Source organism: Pecten maximus, chromosome 8 (assembly GCF_902652985.1).
Source record: "Pecten maximus chromosome 8, xPecMax1.1, whole genome shotgun sequence".
Lineage (NCBI taxonomy): Eukaryota > Metazoa > Mollusca > Bivalvia > Pectinida > Pectinidae > Pecten > Pecten maximus.
The window spans coordinates 31,364,356-31,381,074 of NC_047022.1; the positions used below are offsets into that span (position 1 = coordinate 31,364,356).

At 35.7% G+C, this 16,719-nt stretch overlaps 1 protein-coding gene across 15 annotated transcripts in view; it reads left to right on the top strand.

Annotated features, from left to right (window-relative positions):
• The first annotated feature begins 1,024 nt into the window (after positions 1 to 1,024).
• The window catches only part of LOC117333190 (RNA-binding protein Musashi homolog 2-like), a 136,015-nt gene continuing 120,320 nt past the window's right edge, over positions 1,025 to 16,719 (top strand). For 8 of the 15 annotated variants that reach the window (XM_033892355.1, XM_033892359.1, XM_033892350.1 and 5 more), the window contains exons 1-5: positions 1,025 to 1,205; positions 1,349 to 1,389; positions 1,614 to 1,695; positions 4,197 to 4,281; positions 6,620 to 6,661. In XM_033892355.1, coding sequence (XP_033748246.1) covers positions 1,138 to 1,205; positions 1,349 to 1,389; positions 1,614 to 1,695; positions 4,197 to 4,281; positions 6,620 to 6,661 — 318 coding nt within the window. In that variant the 5' untranslated portion in view covers positions 1,025 to 1,137. The remainder of the gene's footprint in view (positions 1,206 to 1,348; positions 1,390 to 1,613; positions 1,696 to 4,196; positions 4,282 to 6,619; positions 6,662 to 16,719) is intronic. The other 7 variants (XR_004533843.1, XR_004533844.1, XM_033892348.1 and 4 more) reach the window with 1 other exon arrangement.

Consider the following 16,719-nt stretch of genomic DNA (forward strand, 5'->3'; position numbering starts at 1 on the left):
CTTGGATTATGGGAAGTAAAAATATCAAGCTATTAAACATACCGGCACCCAGTATGTATAGTAAAACATTCATTTCCTTGGAAAGCAGTCTCCAAGACAAGACACACCTCTTCCAACTATTATACTTTAAATCGGGTTGCATTTCTGGGGCCTTATAAGTCAAGTGATTTCAGAAATGTTTTTCATCGATCTATAAAAACATGCCTTATCAACAGGTGCTCGAGCATTGATAAGTCAATAAATATACTAAATCACAGACCTACATTTTTCAAGTACCCTATCTGGTATGGACAGAAACTTTGAAAGAAGGAGATAATATGAAATTTCTCTAAATCGGCTTGGCTGGTTTATTTACAAAGCAATCCTACACTGTACTATATACCGTTTATCTACCGCCCGTTTCCTAGCTGCCTTGATGATATTTTCTTATCTATTTTAGCCTTTTCGCGAACCTGTCACTGCCAAGCAAGTGCGCGCTATGACGAAAAGATAAATAGCATGTGTTAAGTGAAACTGTAACTTGGGCTTAATTCCCGCAAACTACACATAACAAGTTGGAACACACTGGTGACGCGGACATCTACCAATTTAATTACACGTACTGCTTTAACTCCAGTGTTTACGTTATGAAAACGAATTCTTCTCCAATAAATGAAAATAGATTGATATTTTATGTAGAAAGTGACCTTTAGGAACCAACTGATTCAGAGCTGAATGGAGAAATTGAAAAGTTAGTAGCGATCAATAGTATAATGAATATAAACCCTGATATAGATTTGCTGAACGCCTAACCGCTTCATTAATTCATTCATAGTCGGAACCTTCTGAAGGGACCTACTTATCGGTAGAGGCGGTTTGTTTTCCTTATGTTTATGTTAGGCAGAGGCGTGGTATTCGCCCTGCCAGGTACGCTGACGTCAATATAAACTGATCACAGTTGCCTAGCGACTTGGCTTCGACCAATCAATTGAAGGCAGATATATGTCAATCATTGACAATTGGCGCCTTGTGAGACGCGCGAAATCTCCACCCACAATAGCCCAATGGTTGTAGAGTAGTGAACATTCAGATCTTCCCCACGTGCAGTTCTCCAGTATACGGTGTAGTGTTAGTAGTTAGCATTAGACTTTTAGAAATATGAAGATGGACCTCCAGGTTTCAAACACTACTAGCAATGGTACCGAGGATATACCAAATGATCCCGGGTAAGTCGCCATTAATTAAGATCAGATCGAACGAAAATCAAATGATTATCATCGTTTGAGAGGCCCGTTTTCTTCTCCGGTGGCTAAAAATAGGTCACCTACGAGAATCGCAATAATGAACTCTCTTCTTTTCTTATTGACAGGAAAATGTTCATCGGCGGCCTCAGCTGGCAGACAACTGGGGGTAAGTTGAATTATTATTTACATTCGTTAACGGTTTAAACGATCTTGATTTTGAATTGATTTTTGCCCTCTCTAGCTGTGCCGTTAGCTGTCACGTCTGAGTGACCGGCATGTTATTGTCTGTGTGTGTGTTCCTCGTAGTGTCGCCGAGTTCGTTCTATCGTCAATTCCAGAAATATGATAATAAACATAAATAAAGACGTGTTTTATTTACATTTCTTACAGACTCGTTAAAGGAACACTTCGGAAAGTATGGGGAGATAAAGGAGGCAATGGTGATGAAGGATCCGACCACCAAACGATCCAGGTACGCCAATGTTTACAAACCAGTTCCGGTTGACTGCGTCTCGGCTATATACGGTGTTATCATGCCTATGTATAGCAAATCATGGATATGTGCATATTTTAATTGTGATCATCCTCGTCTGTATATTTATTGGAGTATTGGGAATATGTCGACGGTAACGTACACATCTATCGTATGTGCACACAAAGGTATTTTTTTTCCAATTAGGATCTGTGTCCTACATTGTACTACACTTGGAAGATCAAAGGCTCTGTAGCGGTTTTGTCGAGTTCCTATAACGTCTTAGGGCCGTGATCAGTCGTTTACATGCTGTAGAATAGGATTTCTGCATTGCCTGGCTCTTCAGTAAACATGTACGCATTCATCAGTCGATCTGTCCCTGATAAAGCTCCAAGGGGCTTTGATAGTTATTTATAATATTACCGACACAAACTTCCAGCAATTTGTAGACAGATTTTAAATAATTCACGTCATCAGTAATTAAAACACAAACCAATTAGAGTACAGAACTGTTTTATCTTAACTCTTAATTAATTTTGGCAAAGCTCCGTGCAGTATTTAGTGTATATGTATATTCTCTGATGTTTCCATGTTTTGTCCAATGTCTGAGGCATAAGCCTGCAGATATAAATGCCATGTTGTATATAATTACACTGGTAGCTAGCTATGCTGAGGCATCTGTCTCCATTCCCAGCCTCCAAGCTCTACACTTGTAATACACCAATAGATGACCTATATAACCCTGGCTATAAATTTGAATGTAAACAATGTGAAGGAAAAATTCCTGATTGAATAGCTCACCAGTGTAGCCGTGTATGATATTGTGTATAAATATGTGGGCAGCTCTTCCTTACATAAGCACTGGAAGTTTATCCATACGTACATAGTTTAATTGGTTAATTTAATTAGCTCTGAAGATGAATTATATTACCCAAGGAAAAGATATAATTAGTGCTACAATGTAGCAGGCAGAGCCAGGGAGCACTGTAGCACAGCTTCTCAAGATAGCTCCCCGATCCATACCACTCCTTACTCCCTAGCATTAAATTGCCTACATAAATTCTAACATTTAATTTTCCAGCTGAATTCCTATTAAGTAATGTTAGGTTTTAAAATGACTGGAGATAGGCTTGGCCCATCACATGTTGATAAACAGACATCTGCAAATGTAACTGTTTAAAAGGATTTAAGACATACGTGGTATATAATTTACCTCCTAATACTTTTTCATGTAACCAGCATAGACAGAATCTAGGTGAAATATTTTTTATATCAAAGTAGGTTTTGCATTTATCATTTTTAACTTACATAAATGGTTGTGGTAACTTTTAATTTGGTGTTCAAGATTTCTGTTTTTCTTCTAGATTTAATTTATAAATTTGTATTGGGTAGGTGGTAGTAGTTCCAGAAGGATTGGATTCTTTCTTTTATAATTATACATAGACACTTTGATGTCTGGGCAATGTCGTTTTATTAACCAGCGATTCCAAGACAATTTTGCAAAAAGAAAAAAAAAATATTTGCATTAAGCAGAATTTTAATAAAATCCAATTGAAATAGAAAAAAAAGATGACTTAATATTTGAAATATTTGATTGTGAAACTATGAAAATTTCCACTGTGTTTTCTAGTAGATATTAAAAGAAAAAAAGTTCAATTAAAAATAAGATATTATGTTCAACATTGTTTTGTTAATTTTATATCAAATTAAAACAAAACAAAAACAATGTTTTTCTATATTATACTAAGACCCAGTCCCATACAAATATAATGTATAATGATTTGACCCAACAACAGACTTAGTGAAATACTAGTAGCCAGCATAAGATTTTCTATAATATTTGGACTCAGCACAAGACATTGTGTAATACTTGTACCCAGCACCAGATTTAGTATAATAACTTTGACCCAACACCAGACTGCAGTATACTATTTTGGGCACAGTGCAAAACTTAGTATAATACTTGGATCCAGCACCAGATTTAGTATAAAAGTTGGGCCCAGCACCAGATTTAGTATAATATTTGGGCCCAGCACTAGATTTAGTATAATACTTGGACCCAGCACCAGATTTAGTATAATACTTGAACCCAGCACTAGATTTAGTATATTTGGGCCCAGCACTAGATTTAGTATAATACTTGGACCCAGCACCAGATTTAGTATAATACTTGGACCCAGCACTAGATTAAGTATAATATTTGGGCCCAGCACCAGATTTATTTTAGTATAATAGTTGGGCCCAGCACCAGATTTAGTATAATAGTTGGGCCCAGCACTAGATTTAGTATAATACTTGGTCCCAGCACCAGATTTAGTATAATAGTTGGGCCCAGCACCAGATTTAGTATAATATTTGGGCCCAACACTAGATTTAGTGTAATACTTGGACCCAGCACCAGACTTAAACACTAGGATCTATAGATGTATATACCAATACTAATGAAAAAGACCCAGTATCGGGGTTTGTAGTGGATCTTGATTCAGTCTTTTTGGTTTCAGGGGCTTTGGGTTTGTCACATTTAGAGAATCGGCTGCTGTAGAGAAAGTGCTGGCTAATGGGCCTCATGAGCTGGACTCAAAAACGGTAATATTAACCTCTTACACTAACATCACTGTCATTATCATGTTATATTTACAATAATTAGTCCATGTTGTGTTTATGTTAATTTGTCTGTGTGTTGACCGTGATTTATCATCCTGTTGTACCAATTAATCATCCCTAATTAATCACCCCTCCCACTACATGTTGATATATCATTCTCTTCTCTGTAATAAATATATAAACAGAGAAGCCTTTAAGCCCTCCAATGGGATAATCAGTGTTTTTACTTGTTTCTTATGATACCACAGCTTTTAGTTTCTCTTGTGTATTGACTAACATTTTCTCAGAAGTGAACATTCTAGGACAATTACTGCTTGAAATTGATTCTGATAATAAATGTTTACTGCTTTCATTTTAAACTGAATCTGTTATTAAGATATTGAAAATATTAGAAGACATATTTGATCTGATCTGACCTGTGTTTGTTGTCATGTTTTTCAAATTGAGCAAAATTCATGGCTTGATATTAATACAGTAAGAAAATAAGTGATAATGTTTTGTACAGTCAGACATATATACGAGATTGATAACTTTATCATACCTCTGTAATCTTGCTGGGGAATTAACTGAAAAAATACCAATAAGTATAAGGGCATGTTTCCTGTTTTTTATGCGATGGTAGCTTTACATTTATCTGTGCTCTAGTACAATAAAGCCTGGTTATAATCCATCAATACCCACAGTGACCCCCTCTGGGCTAAATTAGCATACTGTGAAAAGGATGGATTGGTTTAAAGGTAGAAGGCGTTGGCGGCCTATTGAAATGTGTTACCTGCAATGTACCACAAACTTTCTAAATGTTACCATCCAGGTGAGAGTCAAATTTTCCCAGGGTGTCTCAGCTTTTTGATGTAAATATGTCTGACTCCGATTATCTAACACAGTATCAGTGTAACTATTTTACATATACATCATACAAAGGCTAGTTTCAATATTAGTAAAAGTTGAACAGAAATTGATTAAAGTACGCCATGAGTATATTTGTATGTAGATAGTTTTGAGAGACTTGACACCCCAGTTCCTATTTATGTTTTGTGTATGTGTTGTTGGTGTATGTAATGTGGTGCCCCCAAAGTGGCCGGCCCATCTGCCTATAATCATGAACATCAAACTCATGCATTGTATATATATTACACCCAGAGTCTGGGATTGGTCACGGTAGAAAACTGATGAATATTCATACCTTATAATTAATAAACTTGTCAATAATTTTAAAATTATGAAAAAAAATATGAATAGATTTATAAAAAACAGACTGAAGAGTCTAGAAAGCTTTGTTGTGGGTAAATGGCGTATAATCGGGTACAATAAAACTGATTCCTGGGCCAGATTTGTTAACAGCGATTTTACCTGCCCACATAGGTAAATATCCTGAGGGTAAATGATTTTGAAGGTGAACTATCCACAGTAATATTTCAAGATTTCCAAAGCATGGTTGAATAGCCGTTTCAATGTTAGTATTCAGGGCTATAATTGGTTTTCACCACTATGTTAGAGTCTTATTGAACAGGTCTGTTATATTTTTTCTGGTATAACAAAACTTCTTTTCAAAAGTTGGACCTCTACTGTGTAAATGTTCCATTGAAATCAGCCTCAATGTCATAGCCGAAGGTGTTTGTATAGCACAGAAGGTATGGATCTGGACTACTGAATGCTGTGTGTTTGTCAGGAAGAAAGAAGTTGGTTCGATCAACCCGTCTAATGTTTACTTATATTTTAACTGGATGGGAAAGAACGCCGTTACATCACACGTGCTCCATTGTTTGGAATAACGATCGGGGAAAGAATCGAATACATTTAGTGAGGGTCTGGCTATTGTCAGGGCAGACCATGACGTCGACAATGGTACACTAAAAACGCTCGACCTAATTGGTTGTCAGTCAGTTCTAGAGCTTTTGAGATGGAAAGTAATTAAAGACTGTTGCTTGGACTCTACTTACTCTACTTAAGGACTAGGTGCACTGCAATCATACAGTATTAACTTGTAGTAGAACTCATTGAAGGCTACTCTGGGACTTACTACAGCACACTTGTGCCATTTTTACACCTTACTACAGGCGTATTACACACAGATCTGCTGCCCTGTGGTCAAACTGTCCAAGCTCAGGCCAAGGAAGGACTGAGGGTGACACGCAAGACATCACACAGCATAATATCTGACCATCTTTATTGTGTGTGTGTCACACTAGCCAGTACACAAAATACTTGTCATTTATTCATCCACTCTACCTTGACCAGTCCAGGCGTTGGACATTCCTAGTGTTTTATATACCTGCTTGTCTTACTTAAAATGGACTCTCTCTGGTACCTTTATCCACAGGTGGACCCCAAGGTAGCGTTCCCCAGAAAGGCTCAACCGAAGGTTAGTATTCATTTTTCATTGCCTTGTTTAATCGACTGTGTGAACCCACATTTTATGTGGGAACTATCTTTTAAATGCATGCTTTCTCTGTGCCCAGAGTTATTTATGGAACAGGATCGGATTGTGTTCACTAGGAGATTGCAGGGCATTTCTTTGATGAATGTGTGAGGTGTCCAAAGCTCCCCAGATTAGTGAAGCCCTGATGTCGGAAGTCTAACATTGGTTAAATGAAATGATATTCAATAATTCATCGGCATTGTACCTGTAGTTACAGCATTGATGATAAAATACGCTGATAGTGGTGTGTGGGGAGTGAGTTTACCTGTGTTTCTCATCACTCAAGTAATATAGGATTGAAATCGAATTTATCTTTCAAGTCTCTCATGACATTTTTCTTTGATAACTTGTTAATTAATACAGCAATTAATATTAGATAACCCATCATAAAGGATAGGAATATTGTATATGAATTTATATTTAATTTAAAAAGGAATTATTTTGTAAACACCTCCTTTTTTGGAATTCAAGATTATGAAATTTATGTTGAAACATCCTGAACTCATCATGTTTTATGCAAGGAATGACCGGTGATATCACTTTCCTTTGTATTTTGTCCGAGGAATGACCGGTGATATTACTTTCCTTTGTATTTTGTCCGAGGAATGACCGGTGATATCACTTTCATTTGTATTTTGTCCCGAGTAATGATCGGTGATATCACTCCTTTGTAGTTTGCTTTGTCCATCAGTCAATAATATTGAATAAGGTGTTACACTGAAAACACGCACAATTACATTGTCTATCGGTTCTTGTATAAAAAGGTAGGTTATATATGTCGTAATCTAGTCATAGAGACTACCTACTTCAGTGGTAAGAGTTTGCAAAACAAAAAAATCAATTCGAAAACGAGGAGCATCATTCACTGACCAAATTCATCTATTCGGTCTGTGTCCTTTGAATCGACAGAGTTTGGGATTTGTACCATAAATCTTTCGTTGGGAGGGGGTGGGTAAAGCTGAGTGTATAACGTGCATACTTGGTGCTCGAGGAATGATGAGGCCTGCACATTTAATGTACATACAGTCGAGAGCTGCAGTGGGATCAGATAGCTACAGGGCACACAGAAACCAGGGGTACAGCTAAACGGGCTTTAGGCTAAAAGCATTTTGTTATATCTAGTTTTTTTGTAAAATGAAAAGTTCACACATTCACTTAATAGCTTTAGTGGTACATAGCCTCTGTCTCATTGTGATGTTTTGAATGGCTTCTGTACTTGAGGTTCCACTGTGAGGTCCCCACTGTCACTGGAACACAGTGGGACACCTTTTTATAGCCTTAACCCATTCACACTTTTATTGGAATAAATTTGACAATTTCGCCAGGTATAATGAAAGGCAAATGGGAGAGTCCTTGAATCTCAAACATTCCATTTTTATCTGGTTGACTGTGATGAATCATCCTCAGAGGGGGAGGGATAGGGCCATGATTATATTGCTCATTAGAAATAATTTGACATTTATGTGTGCACAGGTCTAACCTCTTTCCTGTTAAATATATTCTAATTTGAGCATTTGTGTATTTAATAAACTTAAACATATCGTTTTTGGTATTTTTAACATAAACAGAATAGGTATTTATTGGTGAGTATAAGTGTAGGATATGATCTAGATTGATTTTCTATGTGGAGGTGAAATTCTGTTCTGATATGGTTAATATCTGTGTGCAAGTTCTTTATAGCTTGTGTTGGAGGGCAGTTTCCCCTTATAAGGGCCCTTGGGGAGTTTTCAGGGTTCAGACTCTGTCCATGCGCGCTATACCACACTGCTGTGAAAATGAGACTCCATACATCTTGGCCTGTTGTCCCAAACACTCAACACTTTTCAATTGTTCCCTGAGCAAATATGATGATTGAACCCTATTCATGGCGAACTGGGTCCTTTTACATTGGCACGTATACAAATATATTTGTTCAGTATCCTTCAGTTAGTTTTACTCTGAGAATATTCCAATATTGACGGTTCGTAGAGTAGATCAATAATTTCTCTTGGTCATTTACATAAAAGACTCCCCCAGTGGCCTCCCAAATTTGCTATATTGTCAGAAACTGGAAAAACAGGGTTCCTTCTATTATCACTTCTGTTTAAAAAGGCTGGCTCCAGTTAGGTGAAGATTATGTTCCCAGACACAGAAATCAGCTGGGCATTTGGGGAAGTTTGTGTATTGTGGTATAGGGCCATAGATGTATCCTCTGGTTTGTGTGAAGCAGGGGATGGTGGGAGAACTTTTCAGTAGCAATCTTTGAAGGAAAATGGTGTTGAAGATAAATGATTTTAGAAAGGATATTGTTTCTAAAATAATTAAATGAAAAAGAAAATTATGATAAAATCTAGTATATATAGATAATCTTGGGAAATTGATTTTGTTATTGTAAATCTGAATTGTACTTGAGTTTGACTTTCAAATTAAAGTTGTTAGACAATTTCACATAGTTTCCTTTAAGCTGTCCAGACATGTGTTTGTCCCGTCAGTAGTGAAGAGTGCTGTATCATGCACATGTGACTTACTAATAGCTCATTTCATACCCAACTTCCCAATGCCTGGTCCAGTGAACCATAATACGCTGTGGTTACTGTTATGAAATTTGAGATTTATTAGATCAACAGTGTAGGGCCATGTTTTTTTTCAAGGATTGCACTGGATTAGTGAATTACAGCTGGAATGATATTACTGGATTAACTGTGTAGAAACATCAACTCATCAGTCATGATTTCATTATGATGATTATAATGTATTAAAATATTTCTTTGATAGGTATAGCAATCTTTACTCCCCGATGATTTCTAGGCAATAGTTGCACTGCTTAAAAAAGATATATACATATAAATATTTCGTTATGAGCTCATTTTTCTAGCTTCCAAAAGAAGATTTTACTTTCTATTTAAATACTGCTTCTGAAAGATGTTTTTTTGAGAGCATTGCTTCAAGGCATTAAAGTTCTTTATTAAGCTTTAAGCTTTTTAACACAACGAACCCCAGTGGTATGGTATATTGAGTCTCAACACTAAGAGCTGATTCTAGTTCAGATTTTTCCAACTGTTGCATACTGATGTAATAAAACACAAAGGTCAATATAGCTAATGTGAAATCTGTTCAGGGGTAAACTAATTCCAAGGTCATTGATTTAAAATCATCAATATTTGTGTTGGCTTTTGTCCTGGTGTATATCTTCAATTGCATGTACAGATCCTACACAAAACTGACGGGAGATATACGTCTGGATGTTGCTATTGTTATGCTGAAATTTTCATGCAAAATCCATACTGCTTGTAACACATGGTTAGGTAAAGAATCGAAAGTCAAGCAAAATTAGGAAATGATTTGTGGGAGATGTTGATAATAAATGGATGTTTAATGTATTGGCCCAGAGGAATCACAAATATGAATTGATTTTTACATACATGATGGTAGTCTAAGGGATGTCATTCCAATTCTGTGAGAACAAGTCATGCTCCATCTACAAATAGTGTTACTTCGCATAATGTCAGTTTGGTAACTACTGTGTATATTATCAGACAAGGATTGATCCAACAATTTCCTGTCATTTAATATAAAACCACCACAGCCATCTGTTAGGGTACAGAGTACATGGTGGAAAAGTCCACAGGTTTAGACAACTGAATATATGGTAATACTGGGCTAGGAGACAAGATACAATGGCATCGTCTAAGGGGACGGCATACATGGTTAGTATGTGGAGGTAGAGCTCTAAATGTCTAGGAAACCGATGTATAATGGTGGTGCAGGGTTAGGGACCGAGTACATGGTGGTACAGGGTTAGGGACCGAGTACATGGTGATACAGGGTTAGGGACCGAGTACATGGTGATACAGGGTTAGGGACCGAGTACATGGTGATACAGGGTTAGGGACCGAGTACATGGTGATACAGGGTTAGGGACCGAGTACATGGTGATACAGGGTTAGGGACCGAGTACATGGTGATACAGGGTTAGAGACCGAGTACATGGTGGTACAGGGTTAGGGACCGAGTACATGGTGATGCAAGGTTAGGGACCGAGTACATGGTGACAGCCGAGATAAAATGAATCAAAATGATTTTATGGACAAATTTCATTAAGATGGCTTACTTCATTATTTTAACTTCAGGCCACAAACATTTCTGATACTATATCTTTCTTTTACAAATAGATAATGAAATTGCTAAAGAAATTCCTTTTTACTTCTGTTAAAGATAAAACTAGCCAATGAGAATTATTCAATTATTTGTATTTTGTATGTTATAGGAATATTTTATAATGACATTACCACTAACGATATATTTATCACTAAATGTGTTTAAAGAAAGAAGGTAGAGCAAATTAATACAGGTTCAAAACGGGTGCAAATGAAGAAATATATTATCTACAACTGATCTCTTCATGCAGAAAAATAACATATTTTTGTAGTATGAAAAATTCTGCTCAGAATGTGCATAATACTTCAAAATCTGTACCCGATATACCTTTTCAAAATTCTTTTTCTTTTCTTTTTTCAAAGATTGAAGTAAAATTTTTGTTTATTAAAATTTTAGTAAAATAATAGTGATTACATAGTTGATCTATGATGTTGGGTGGTTAGACTCTGTTTTAATTGCTTTAAGTCAGATCTTGGAGGATTTAGTGTTTTTGTTGAAGACTGTTATTATGAGAAGTTGGTGAATAATAGCATTTCAGTATTGAAGATAGACATACCTGTTTTAATCAGTGTAAACCTATTGTTGAACCAAGGTCTCGGCTTATTATAACCTGCCCATAAATGTCTCTCCTTCTGTAGAGAAAGTGAAAGCCACGCTAATTACCAGGTGTTGACAATCGCGACTATTACAGCGACCGTGTCATCACATAATTACGATAATAAGGCTGCTATCCAATTTAAAAATTCCATTACCTGGGAGCTTTTGTGGCTTTTTTATTCAGTTGTGAATGTTAAACAACGGTCTATAAAGGGAATAATATTTGTATTTCTGTTCAGAACGGTTCCGTCCTCAAAAATTCTCTTTGTCTTCTTAGTTAACATACAGCTTTCGAACAGGTCGGATGTGCTTGTTCTCATTCTGTGTGACTTAGGGCGTTTGATATTTACTTGGCTGTTGGTACTGTGTGGTGTTGAGGACTAGATATCTGTGTATATATTTGTGTGGACTAGCAGGGAATTGGTAGAACTACGCGGTAAGTGTGATAGTCGTTAATTTACAGACTCGGTGATGATATTTCTGACGAAAGGTATACATGTATATAGCGTGATTTAGTTTTACATATTAAGATTTTGATCATTGCTATGTTTGATTATGACAAAAATGATTGAAAGCTATTGAAATCAGGAGTCGATCTGCCACTTTTAGATGTAATCTTTATTAAATTGTCTTCTTTTGACCCTTAATTATTAAAGACTATGATTGATAGAGACAGCTTTTGGACAGATACAAATGTACATCAGTGTTTACTGTAATTCTTCAATATCTCTAATTTTCGAATTAAAGTGAATTGATATGATGATAATTTAGTTTACTATATTTGATGTCTATTGTAAATCTATTTATTAACATTGTTCCAAATTAGCTTTAGTCGACTCTGCCTTACAGACAGGCAGGTCAAAGGTTAACTTGATATACATAATAGACAGCTTTTGTCTACATCCAATAAATCACTTCCAAGTTGTCATATTTGTATAGAATGCTGCATCATCGATTAAGACGAATATTTTTTTAATTCATTGAGTTCTCATCTCTGACATATCTGTTTTTCTTTTGTTTTTTAAACATGTTTACCCATGATTCCTGGTTCATCAGATTACCCATGATTCCTGGGGTGATATCTCAAAATCTATTCCCATAATTCCCTGGAGATATTTCAAAATTAATACCCATGATTCCCGAGAGATATTTCAAAACTAATATGCCAATATGGCAGTGTACAATTATGGGAAATGTCAACAAAGATCGGCAGGTATATTGAATGTGATGTTGACTGTTGGATAATACCTTCTAGCGATAAGACTTGGGAACAAGAGGAGAAAGTTCCATATACCATCTGACATGTTGAGAAATCAATATTATATTGCTAAATAAAAACTTAGCTTTAGAAAAAAACATCTTTGAAGTGTGTTTGTGTAAATTTTCGGACAAACATGATGTTAGTGTTTGAAGTGGACCAGAGGACTGAGTAATGTTGAGACTTGTCACAGGGATTTCGTACGGCTCCAAATAAAACATGTTCAATATATGGAAGACGCCAACAATAATTAGGACCTTTTCTTAAATTCATTCATAGAGCAAATTGTCAAAGAATAAAAAAAAAAAAGATTTATGTAGATAAATATAAAAATGAAATAAATAGACCTAACTGTCTGAGATAAATGGCTTGACTCAATGCTAGTTATAAAACCACACCAATTGATCGCATTCATATGGGCCAATTCATAAGATTATGTGTATTACATCTTTTATGGCCCTTGAGAACTCACTTTTCAGGATTTCTAAATTAAATCTTATTTGTCTGAGTCATCATTTTAAACAACTTTAGGTTCAAATATTCATAATAGTTTCAGATTTACAAATACTGGTAGAAGATTGGTATTGGTGTTGCTGTCATACTGAGCTGTGTATAGTATTGGTAGTTGGTGTTGCTGTCATCAATACTGAGCTGTGTATAAGATTGGTAGTTGGTGTTGCTGTCATACTGAGCTGTATAAAAGATTGGTAGTTGGTGTTGCTGTCATACTGAGCTGTGTATAAGATTGGTAGTTGGTGTTGCTGTCATACTGAGCTGTATAAAAGATTGGTAGTTGGTGTTGCTGTCATACTGAGCTGTGTATAAGATTGGTAGTTGGTGTTGCTGTCATACTGAGCTGTATAAAAGATTGGTAGTTGGTGTTGCTGTCATACTGAGTTGGTATAAGATTGGTAGTTGGTGTTGCTGTCATACTGAGCTGTATATAAGATTGGTAGTTGGTGTTGCTGTCATACTGAGCTGTATATAAGATTGGTAGTTGGTGTTGCTGTCATACTGAGTTTGTATAAGATTGGTAGTTGGTGTTGCTGTCATACTGAGCTGTATATAAGATTGGTAGTTGGTGTTGCTGTCATACTGAGCTGTATAAAAGATTGGTAGTTGGTGTTGCTGTCATACTGAGTTTGTATAAGATTGGTAGTTGGTGTTGCTGTCATACTGAGCTGTATATAAGATTGGTAGTTGGTGTTGCTGTCATACTGAGCTGTATAAAAGATTGGTAGTTGGTGTTGCTGTCATACTGAGCTGTATATAAGATTGGTATTGGTGTTGCTGTCATACTGAGCTGTATATAAGATTGGTAGTTGGTGTTGCTGTCATACTGAGCTGTGTATAAGATTGGTATTGGTGTTGCTGTCATACTGAGCTGTATATAAGATTGGTATTGGTGTTGTTGTCATACTGAGCTGTATAAAAGATTGGTAGTTGGTGTTGCTGTCATACTGAGCTGTGTATAAGATTGGTAGTTGGTGTTGCTGTCATACTGAGCTGTATAGAAGATTGGTAGTTGGTGTTGCTGTCATACTTACCTACATTGAAGACCTTGGGAGTTGCTGCCGTTTCAGACTGCCCCTTTATAGCCTAACCATGACAATTCCTACTCTGACCTTTACTGTTTTGTAGTCTTTTTCTATGGCTATTGGTAAACACCGAATCAAATTAATCATGCAAAGACTTGGACCAGAATCAAACAACATTTATCGAGTGAAATTCTCGGCCGCTCTGGTGTATTTATAAATTTGATCAATTATTCTGTTTTCATTTTTGTTACTTTTCAAGGACAAATGAAAATAATATTAGAAAAACATTTTTCATTATTTGTGCACTGTGAATTCGCTGGGATAATTGCTTTCATAAATTAAGGTCATACTGAAATTGAATGTCGTGAAATAAAATTGAATAGGATACAAATATTAGTATTGATCAGTTACCTCCCTTTTAAGAGTTTTCTTTCTTTTTATCTCGACGAAAGACTTGACTTTGAGACATAACACAAATGTCATAAAGAGGACCATATATTTGATTTATAATCGTCCAATGTAGTGGTGCCATCATTTACAAAGATCAACAATTTGTTTTATCACCAAAATCAATATTACTTTCAAATGGAAAGAAAAGACATCTATAGATATCTGGAAAAAAGTTCAATATCATATTGAATTTTTTTTACTGAAAGCTTTTTGTAGCATCTTTGACAAAAAGGACATTGACAGAAAACTTTTGTTAAGAAATAATAAAATTTAAGAAAGGTTCATGAAAATGTATATTTCAGATGAAGGTTCTGTCTTGTATTCAGTCAAAGATTAAATATTTTTTTCTCTTTCCTGACTATTCCGTGAGTTAGGTGTTCTGTGTGCTAGTGTAAGGGTATTGAAATAAGCAATATTTGTTCACATTTGCGATCTGTCAATGGATATATTGTGTTAAAACCAATCTAATGTGTACATGAAGGGAATTGAATTCATTTGTTAGTTCAACCTGGTAAGGCTTTTATAGCCATAAAACACAAAACGGTAGTGTTCAACTCTGGCTTAAAGTAATTTACTGATACGATATTGATGAATGTGGAACATGCAAATTAGCGATAACAGCCATGGGGAACGACAACTTGCATTTGTATAATCATAGGACAATGGAACAAGGTTTATAAGGGTATAGTGGTACACTGCACCCTATTCTACCATTGTTCAACTGATAACACAGGGGATTTTCGATGTGAGGATACGCAAGCTTGAGTTCATTCTGAGTAAAACAAAAATTTTAAAAAGATGTATGCATATTTTGTGGAATAATTATTTTCCCTCCTTATAAAATAATAACATTTTACCATAAAAAATGGACCAAATACCCTATCTGCACTAGACCTCAAACTACTGCATCTTGCTTTCCTAACAGATATTCTACCACAAGGCAAAATTCTGAGGTAGTTATAAAGGTGACCTTTACTCTGCCAGCCTTTGTCCCTTAAATACAACTAAAAGCATACCCTGGGGCTTCAACTAGCAACCTCCCTCTCCAGTCTGGGCAGATAGCAACCTCCCTCTCCAGTCTGGGCAGATAGCAACCTCCCTCTCCAGTCTGGGCAGACAGTCCTGCTAGCCTAAGTAGAGGTGACCTATACTCTCCACTTTTACACATTTTCCAATTTAAAATGTTGGCACTTGGATTAGTTGGCATACCCACAATATATGTAAGAGATATAGTGAATAATAATAAAGCATGATGTGTGAAAACAAGATTTTCACCAAAACATACATTTGCATTGAATTTTGGTAAAGAAAGTAAGATAGTGTGACAGTCAAATAAGATGATTTATGTATATAGATGATTTATGTATATAGATGATTTATGTATATAGATGATTTATGTATATAAAATATCTACAAATACACAAGGAACTCAGCAAGAAACTGTCGAAAATGTACAAGTTGATGCCGTATCTGTCATACAAACAACAAATTAACTTTACAGATTTTAAAGGGGACCTTAACATTTTAATTCTTTTCACCTGTATAATTATAACGCTGTTTGTAATTTACCTTTATAAAAGATTAATACTACCCTTGATAAAAAAGTTTGAATTTGTAGTTGGTATGTACTTCTGTGTAATAACATGCACAATGTACTTCTGTGTAAAAACATGCATAAGGAAAGGATTTGATTTAAATGATAATTACAGCACAAAGGTAAAAACTCGTTTAAGGTTGGCAAGGTGAGAAATACTGGGTTTTTAACCTGTGAGAGTCCAGGTGATTGGAAATAATTTAACAAGTAGTGAGACTGTTTTGAGATCTTAATCATATGTGGTGAAACTCTCAGATTTCCTAGTCTTGGCATTTACTAGTGACATGTATAATTATACTGTAGTTAGCGGTAATGTACTGTACTTCGTGAGAATTTTAATGCCCACATACAAACATTTGTGTATACCTTTTACAGGTTAATTTGGGTACATCCATTGTCTAAGAAGTTAATTTGGGTACATTGTAAT